Raw genomic sequence first — 9688 nt, forward strand, 5'->3', positions numbered from 1 at the left:
AAAAAAAAAAAAAAAAAAAAAAAAAAAAAAAAAAAAAAAAAAAAAAAAAAAAAAAAAAAAAAAAGCAATATACATTCAGTAGCTAAGCTATGAGATAGCTTAGGTGCATTAAGTGCATTTTCATCTTGTTATTTTCAACTTATGATGGGTTTTTCAGGATGTAAGTCCATCATAAGCCAAGGAGCATCTGCAGTGTACTTTTTCCCCTCTTAACTGCTTTCAATTTTTTTTTTCTAATTTATCTTCCAAAGCTTGATTTTAATGTGTCTTGGTGTGGATTTTTTCAGGTATATTTTTCTATGGTTCTCTCAGCTTCTTAAATCTGTCGGTTTATGCCTTTTAACAAATTTGGGAAGTTTTCAGTCAGTATCTGTTTGAAATTTTTTTGTAGTTCCACACTCTTTCTCCTGTCCTTCTAGCACTCTGATGACAAAAAAATGTTAGATCTTTACAATTGTCCTACAGTCCTGGAGGCTCTGTTAATGCCTTTTCCATCTACTTCTCTCTGTTGTTCAAATGATATAGTTTCTATTGATTTATCTTCAAGTTCACTGACCCTTTTCTTTATCATTTCCATCTAGTATAGAGTGCATCCAGTGAGTTTTTATTTCAGCTATTGTATTTTCAATTCTATAATTTCCATTTAGTTCCTTTTTAGATCTCCTATTCCTTTGCTGAGATTTTCTGGGTTTTTTTCCCCATTTGTTTCAAGAATGTAACTACTCATCGAAACATTTTTATGATTATTGTTTTAAAACCTTTGTCAGATAATTTCAACATCTCACTGTTTGATGCATGTTGATGTCCTTTTACCATTCAAGTTGTGATTTTCCAGGTTCTTGGTTATGATAAGCAATTTTCAATTTTGAGTATGTGAATCTGCATTCTATTTAAATCTTTTCGTTTAGCAAGCAGTTTCCCTATTTGGGTTTCTTGTGCAGGTCCTGATCTACTTTCATGAGTTGTGGTTCCAATGATAATTTCATTTTCAGAGCCCTTAATACTATTTGGTTCTGCCTTGCTTGTGTGCTACACAGAGGACAATGTGAAAATGCAGGCACTATTCCACACTGTAGTTCAGTTCTCAACCCTTCTGTCATGTTAATTTTGGTCAGTATAATGTATGAGTCACTCTGGGATCTTTCCAGGACTCCACATGCAAGTTTAAAGGATCTCTTTCTCCAGCTCCCTCCTCTCTAAAAATCCTCCCCCTGAGCTATCACTCCCTATTTGGGAAGGGTAGAAGTACTACCTCATTGTTGCCTTTATTACCATGGTTGGGGAGGTGGTGAGTATCCAAGCTTACCACTTGGTCTCCACTGACACTACACTTATGACAAAAGGGGAGTATCACCTGCTACCTCTGGGCAGGAGATGAAGTCTAGGTTTCCCATTTGGCCTCTTGTGGCATCACCCTGGTTAGGAAAGGAAATCATTCCTGCTACCATTGGTCAGGAAGTGAAAGCCCAGGGTTCTCACTCAGCCTCTGTTGATAATACTCTGATGGGGAGGAGAAGCACTGCTTGCTACCACCACTCAGGTGATGTCTAGGCTTCCCTTTCAGCATCCAAGCAAGGGGGTGGGATATTCTTCCTCCATGTATTTGGCTGGGGTAGGGTGGGTATTGTTGAAAAGTTCTGTTCTGTTAGATTGTCCCTTTTCCTGTCCTTTGGCAAGAGATAACAGGGTTTTCTTATCTGCACCTGGTTCTGGGTTGTGGGCTTCTCCAGAGCCCACTTCAGCTTATACAGAAACAAAAAGAAAACCCAGAGAAATCACCACAGTGTCATTTCTCAATTCTTAAGATCCCTATTCAGTCAGCTCTCTTCTTCTAACGTTTCAGTCTTCTTATGCTTATTTGCTGTATATGTCCAGGGTTTTAAATCTGAACTGAATAGGAAGAATAGGCAGAAGTAAGTCTTATCTGGAACTGAAAACCCCTTATCTAAGCATTAAAGAAGAGTTAATACTAACCTTAAATGCATTCTTTCAGAGAATAAAGGAGTATTTCCCATCTGGTTTTATGAAGCTAATAAAACTATCTCTATTTGCAAATAATATAATCTGGTATATAAAAATTATAAGGAATCCACTAACAAACTATTAGAACTAGTAGAAGCATTCAGAAAGAATGCAGGATACAGATCAGTAAACACAAATCTTTTTTTAAAATTTTTGTAGCAACAGGGTATCACTATGTTGCCCAGGCTGGTTTCAAACTCCTGGCCTCAAGTGATCTTCCTGCTTTGGCCTTCCAAAGTGCTGGGATTACAGGTGTGACCTATCATGACTGGCCAAAAATCAATTGTATTTCTATACATTAACAATGAACAGCCGACGCGGTGGCTCACGCCTGTAATGCCAGCACTTTGGGAGGCCGAGGTGGGCAGATCACGAGGGTCAAGAGATCAAGACCATCCTGGTCAACACGGTGAAGCCCCGTCTCTACTAAAACTACAAAAAATTAGCTGGGCATGGTGGCGCGTGCCTGTAATCCCAGCTACTCAGGAGGCTGAGGCAGGAGAATTGCCTGAACCCAGGAGGCGGAGGTTGCGGTGAGCTGAGATCGCGCCATTGCACTCCAGCCTGGGTAACAAGAGTGAAACTCTGTCTCAAACAAACAAACAAACAAAAAAACACTAAACACTTGTTATATCCTACCCACCCACCCCCACCCCACACAGATACACACTATGTAATGAGATTACAGATGATTTTATTGATTGCTTTGTACTTTTCTCATGTTTTTGAAATCTTTCATGAGACACAGATAGGCACAAGGTATTCATTTAGAGGGCACATTGCTCTATGCTAGTCTATAAACCATAAGCTTATATAATTCACAGATCATAAAGCTCTTATACATTTCTGTACCACTTAAACACACCAGTACACAGTATTGACACATACATCACAGATGCTCCTACTCCTCCTGCCAATAAATGTTCAGCATTCAAATATCTTTTAATGTGCTTTGCGGGGTAGTTTTAATCTTTCTTCAGGGCTTGAAAAATCAAAGTTACTCAAGAGGTCAGAGACAGGTAGGGGTGTGTGTGTGCGTGTGTGTGTGTGTGTGTGTGTGTGTGTACACACGCACGCGTGCATGTAAGCCATATCCTAATCCCAAATGTGGTAAGAACCTACCTTCCAGAGTGGAACTAAAAATCAATACCAAGCAGTGGAAGAGACAGAACTGTATCCACAATACTGTCAGATAATGAGTAAAATCTATAAAGCATCTTTCTTAGAAATAAAATTTCAAGTTTCAATTGCATCACAAAACTAGAAGCTGCAGTACAATAAAAAAAAATGTAGGAGATAGACCAAAGGGTAAAAGATGACAGGAAAACACAGAGTAGACTTTGACATATCTCTAATTACTGCTTCATTTCAGACTAATGGTAAAAATTAGTCTTCAGATAGTTGATAACATCAGACTGTCTGTGCTGAGTTAGTACCAACATCTTTGGCCAAGCAAATACTTCTAATAAAATTGATTTTCCTTTTCGGCAACCAATAGGCCAGTCAATAATAATGTTGTTTAAGAAATATTGAGTCATGAGGGAGATGAACCTTTCCTTCCATTTATGATGTTTGTATTGTCTATATTTGAAAAGAATTTTCAATGAAGAAATCAAAGAAGATATTACAAGGGAAAGAGCTATTCTGAGAGCTAATCTCCAGAAGCCCTCTGACTTGGAAGCATGTTAGCAACTCAAACTGGAAATGCCAAAAACATCCCATTAACTAAAATTAGACTGTATAGATTATGACTGTCAATAGTAAAAGAAAATCAAAGCCAGTGGCTACACACAATGGGCATGTGAATACAAAGGGGGCAAGGAAAACATTGTGCCAGGCATATAACTCTAACAGATCCATCCCAAAAACCTACATCGAACTTATACTTTGCATTAAAGGTGGTGTTAGTAAAGAATGTCTTATAAAGCCACATAATGTAGTTTTTGGCTTAAATGTCTCATAGTATCCAAATAAACAGAACATAAGAAATCCATAAGGCAAAAACCTCAGGCAATGCCTAACTTGAGGAAATTACCCTACACAACACCTCCAAACAATTTGTTTGGTTAAAAAAATGTTTTGTTGTTTTTTAGAGATAGGGTCTTGGGCTCTGTCACCCAGACTGGAATGCAGTGGTCTAATCATAGTTCCCTGTAACCTCAAACTCCTGGGCTCAAGTGATCCTCCCACCTCAGCTTCCAGAGTAGCTAGGATTACAGGCACCTATCACTACAACTAATTTTTTTTAAAAATTTTGTGGAGATTAGGTCTCACTATGTTGCCCAGGCTGGTCTCAAACTGGCCTCAAATGATCCTCCTGACTCAGCCTCCTGAAGTGCCAGGATTACAGGCATGAGCTAAATAAGCAAAAACAGTAGAAAAGATTTTGAATGAGTAGTGAAGGAATTTACCCAACCAGATTTTACAATATATTTTGAAGCTGTAATACTTAAAACAGTGTAGCACAAATACATGAACAGAAAACCAGGGCAATGGAATGGAAGAACAAGCCCCCAAAATTGACTGAAATACATAAAAGAATTGAGACTATGATAAGACAGTTCAAATTGCTAGAGAAAAGATCCCAATTATTTATTCAATAAACATTACTGGAATTGGATAGTCATCTGGACAAAAATAAAGCTGGCACCATCTGGACAAAAGTAAAATTCCTATTACATACATATGATAAAGAAATTCTAGATGAGTTGATTAAAACCATGAAATGATAAAAGCATTAGAAGAAAATATGGGGGAAAATCATAACAACTATATCACAAAGGAGAAATTTTCCTTACTATATAAAAAGTGCCTGTAAGTTAAGAAGAAAAATACCATCAATACAATGGGAAACTGAGGAAAAGATAGATTAAAAATATGATATACCATTCATCAAACAGAGAACAAAAAGTGTTATGATGAACTATTTGGTATGGCTAAAGAAACAGGAATTCTCTTATACATTGCTGGTGGAAGTATAAATTGTTACAGTCCATTTATATGGTATTAACTAAATTATGGTAAGTTCTTTAAAAGGAATATTATATGGCCATTAAAAAGAACAAGGCAGGACTATATGTACAAACATAGAACAGCCTCCAAGATAAATTATTAAAAAAACAAGTTATAAAACAGCGTGTACAGTTTGCTATCATACTGCTACTTCATATTCTTGCATATATAACATTCTAAAAGGACACACATAAAACTGGCACTAGGTGCTGCCTCTGGGTGGCTGGGAAACAAAGTTGGAAAGAAGAGATTTTTTTAAGTACAGCTTTTGTTGTTGTTTGTTGTCTCCTTTGTGTACATACATTTACTTACTTACAGTGAACTACATACATTTCAAATTAAGGTTTGGTCCTAAGTGAGGCAATCGGCCCAAGAAGAAGGCATACATTTCCAATGGGGAAAGAAGTATTTCTTCTGATGAAACAACAGTGATTTATCCCAAAGGTTTGGGCAGGTGTTTAGGTCCTTTCCGGTTGGCATGTTCTATTTTAACACCTTGCCAGTTGCTTTATGAGCTGATCTTATTTATTCAACATTTAATTACTGAGCAATACTATGTGTCAGGTATTATGCTAAGCACCAGTGATATAACCAAATTCTGGTACTTGTATATGGTGGTGTCGAGGATACAGACATGTAAACAGCCAAATATAACACAAAGTAATTGCACTGTGATAAGGAGCAGGGGTGTCTAACTGGTTATAGCAAAGAAAGGCTTCCAGGAAGAAATAATATATAAGCTGAGGCCTACACAGTGAACAAAGGAGAGAGAAAAACAGTATTATTTAAAGGCCAAGAAGTGAGCAGCATGTCAGGGTCTTCAGAACAAGTGGAGTTTAGTATACCAGGAATAGTACATAAGCAGGCTGAGAAATTAGTGGAGACATAAGCAAGACCCAGATCATGAAGTGCTTTACAGGGCAAATTATATTTAAATTTTATCTTAGAAAAATAAAAGTAAACAGGAAAACATCGGTAAACTTGAATTTTAGAAAACCCCTCAATGAAATGTGTGGAATATATTATAGAATGCCAAGATTAGAAGTAGGGATATAGTTCAGAGTGCTGAAATAATTTAAGAAGTCTGAGCGAATGTACTGTTGACGTTGAAAGAGAGAAGTGGGTTTATTTGAGAGACTAAGATTACTTAGGAAACAGAACCTACAGGACTTGAGTAAATATGAAGGTGAGGGAAGACGCAAGGAGAACTCCTGGGAACTGGTTGGATGACAGTGCCAATTATGGCGAGTGGCAGGTGGGGAAGGGTGGGCTGTTGAGGGAGGCTGGTGTTTAGTGTTAGATATTGTGAGTTTGAAGTATCTGAGGGACATCAAAGAAGAGAGACGTGTGTCTGGAGCTACTGGCTGAGATATGTATTGGTGATAAAGATTTATTCTACTTTCTCTGTGAAATAAGAGGTATTCTGAAGATAAAGGCCAGAAGACTTGGTAGTCAAATTTAATGATATTACCATGATTTATGTTAACACCAGTGTTGTGTGATTTTATTATTATTCTTTTAGCTTTTTCCAGAACCCAAGCATAAGAAGACAAGGATACTTATGTTACCACTTCTATTCAATATAGTACTTGAAGGTCTAGCCAGAGCAATTAGGCAAGAAAATGAAATAAAAGGCACCCAAATCAGTCATCAGGATGTCTATTGTCAAAAACACAGAAAATAACAACTGTGGGCAAGGATATGGAGAAATTCAAACATTTGTGTATTACTGGTGGGAATGTAAAATGGTACAGCTACTGTGGGAAATAACAGGGCGATTCCTCAAAAAAATTAAACATGGAATTATCATATGATCCAGCAGTTCTATTTTTGGGGTATATACTCAAAAGAAATGAAAGTGGGGACTTGAACAGACATTTGTACATCCATGTTCATAGTATCATTATTCATAATCGCCAAAAGGTCAAAGCAAACCAAGTGCCCATGGATACTGAAACAGACAAAATATGGCAAATACATAAAAATAATAATCAGTTTTAAAAGGGAAGACAATTCTGACACATGCAAACCACACAGATGAACTTGATGATGTTATGCTAAGTGAAATAAGCTAGTCAAAAAGGGACAAATATTGTATGATTCCACTTATACAAGTTACCCAGAATAGTCAAATTCACAGAAATAGAAAGTAGAATGGTAGTTGCCAAGGGCATAAGGAAGGGAGGAATGGGAAATTAGTGTTTAACAGTTACAGAGTTTCAGTTGGTGGAGATGAAAAAGTTCTGGAGATGGGTGGTGGCCATGGGTGCACACAATATGAATGTATTTAGTGCCACATAACTATACACTTAAAATGGTTAAAATGATAAATTTTATGTTATGAATATTTTACCACAATAAAAAAGAGAAAGAAAACAAAGCGGTAAATTTTAATGACCTTGGATTTGGCAATGGTTTCTAAAGAAACCATAAACAAAAGAGAAAACAAATGATAAATTAGATTTCATCAAAATTTACAACATGTGCATCAAAAGACACTATCAAGAAAATGAAGAGAAAACCCACAAAAAGGGAGAAGACACTTGTAAATCATGTATCTGATAAGGGTCTAGTATCCAGAATATATAAAGCACTCCTACAACTCAACAACAAAGAGACAAACAAATCACTTTAAAATGGGCAAAGACTGAAGCAGACATTTCTCCAAAAAAGACATGAAAATAGTCAACAAGTATATGAAAAGATACTCCATATCATTAGTCATTAGGGAAATGCAAATCAAAATCATACCATGATGAGGTATCACCTCATAGCCACTAAGTTGTTTTTTAAAAGGGAAAATAACAACCATTGGTGAGGATGTGGTGAAACTGGAAGCATCATACACAGCAGCTGGGCATGAAAAATGGTATAGCTCATATGGAAAACAGTTTGTCAGTTGCTCAAAAAGTTAAATATCAAATTACCATATGACCCAGTAATTCCACTCCTATGTATACAACCAAATGGACAACAGGTATTCAAACCAAAATTCAAGTACACAAATGTTCACAGCAGGATTATTCACAACTGCCAAAAGGCAGAAACAATCCAAACTGTCCATCAGTTGATGAATGGATAAACAACATGTGGGATACCCAAAACATTCAGTCATAAAAAGGAACGAGGTACTGTTATATGCTACAATATGAATACACCTTCAAAACATTATGCTAAGTAAAAGAAGTCAAACACAAAAAAAACCATAAACCTTATGATTCCATTTATATAAAATATCCAGAATAGGCAAATCTACAGAAACAAAAAGCAGATTAGTGGTTGCCAAGGTCTGGGGTGAGGGGAGAAATACAAAGTGACTGCTTAATGGGAACAGGGTTTTCTTTTGCGGTGATGACAGTATTACCGAACTATATAGTAGCAATGATTACACAACACTGTGAAATGCACTAAATGCCATTGAATTGCACATTTCAGAACAGTTAATCTGGTAAATTTTATGTTATGTGAATTATGCTTCAATTAAAAAAGTAAAAGCTCTTCTTTATCACTCTTACCTGACAGTTAATGTCAGCTCTATGTTGTAGCAAGACTGTGACAAGATCCTTATGTCCTCGATCACAGGCCCAATGAAGCAGAGCCCTGCCCTAAAAACACAGAATAAGATAAATGAATTTGTTGTATCGGTTGTAGGGTCATGTAAAAGATATAGTGTTTTAAGAAAGACAAGGAAATATGTAAAATTATGGGTTAATTATTCTAAGAATGACTGATACAAAAATGCCCTATGGGAAAAGCAATAAACAATTAATGGGGCCAGCCACAGTGGCTCATTCCTGTAATCCCAGCACTTTGGGAGGCTGAGGTGGGTGGATCACCTGAGGTCAGGAGTTCAAGACCAGCCTGGCCAACATGGTGAAACCCTGTTTCTGCTAAAAATACAAAAATCAGTGGGGTGCGGGGGTGGGTGCTTGTAATCCTATCTACTTGGGAGGCTGAGGCAGGAGAATCACTGGAACCTGGGAGGCAGCGGTTGCAGTGAGCCGAGATTGCGCCATTGCATTCCAGCCTGGGTGACACAGCAAAACTCCATCTCAAAACAACAACAACAAAAACAACAACAATCAATCAATTAATGGGAAGCCCTGAGATCTACTTCTGGGTCTATTATGTCCTAGCCCAATAATCGCTTTCAGCTCAATCACTTATAGAGTGGAGATAATGATAGTAGTAACAACAACAATATCAATCATATCTGCTGAATGAATGAACTACAAGAAAATGCTCTGTAAACTGTACTTTTAAAATATATGGTTTTCTTAAGTATTATGCCCATTTCTTCTTTCTTCTGGAAAATAATCATATGAATAAAAAAGCAAGCACTTAAACCTAGATAAAAATTGTAATCTAAATGTACTATATCTAAATTTCCTCAAATTTATTCCTTAAAAAGATCAAACAGTTTGAAAAGGGGAGGATTCAAGATGGCTGTTTAGGAACAGCTCAGGATTGCAGCTCCCAGTGAAAGCGCAGAGGGTGAGTGGACGCCGCATTTTTATTGCCCACAGACTAGGAAATTCCCAGGCGGAGGAGCTCCACAGGTCACCAGCGCGGCTGTTTCGGCCAGCGCGGCTGTGCCGGCCGGCGCCGCTGCTTTGCCCCGCGCGGCTGCTTTGTCGGCGCCCCAGAGCAGCGG

The 9688-nt window shown here is 37.4% G+C and overlaps 1 protein-coding gene across 5 annotated transcripts in view; it reads right to left on the reverse strand.

The window, feature by feature from the left end:
- Nucleotides 1–9688, reverse strand: part of ACBD6 (acyl-CoA binding domain containing 6) — a 210863-nt gene that overhangs the window by 104515 nt on the left and 96660 nt on the right. For all 5 annotated transcript variants that reach the window (XR_001823808.2, XR_001823809.2, XR_001823807.2 and 2 more), the window contains exon 6: nt 8550–8639. Coding sequence is in view for 1 of the 5 variants with exons in the window: in XM_017524446.2 (XP_017379935.1) it covers nt 8550–8639 (90 nt within the window). In the remaining 4 variants the exon portion in view is untranslated. The remainder of the gene's footprint in view (nt 1–8549; nt 8640–9688) is intronic.

The sequence above is a fragment of the Cebus imitator genome, unplaced genomic scaffold, assembly GCF_001604975.1.
Source record: "Cebus imitator isolate Cc_AM_T3 unplaced genomic scaffold, Cebus_imitator-1.0 Scaffold33, whole genome shotgun sequence".
Taxonomy (NCBI): domain Eukaryota; kingdom Metazoa; phylum Chordata; class Mammalia; order Primates; family Cebidae; genus Cebus; species Cebus imitator.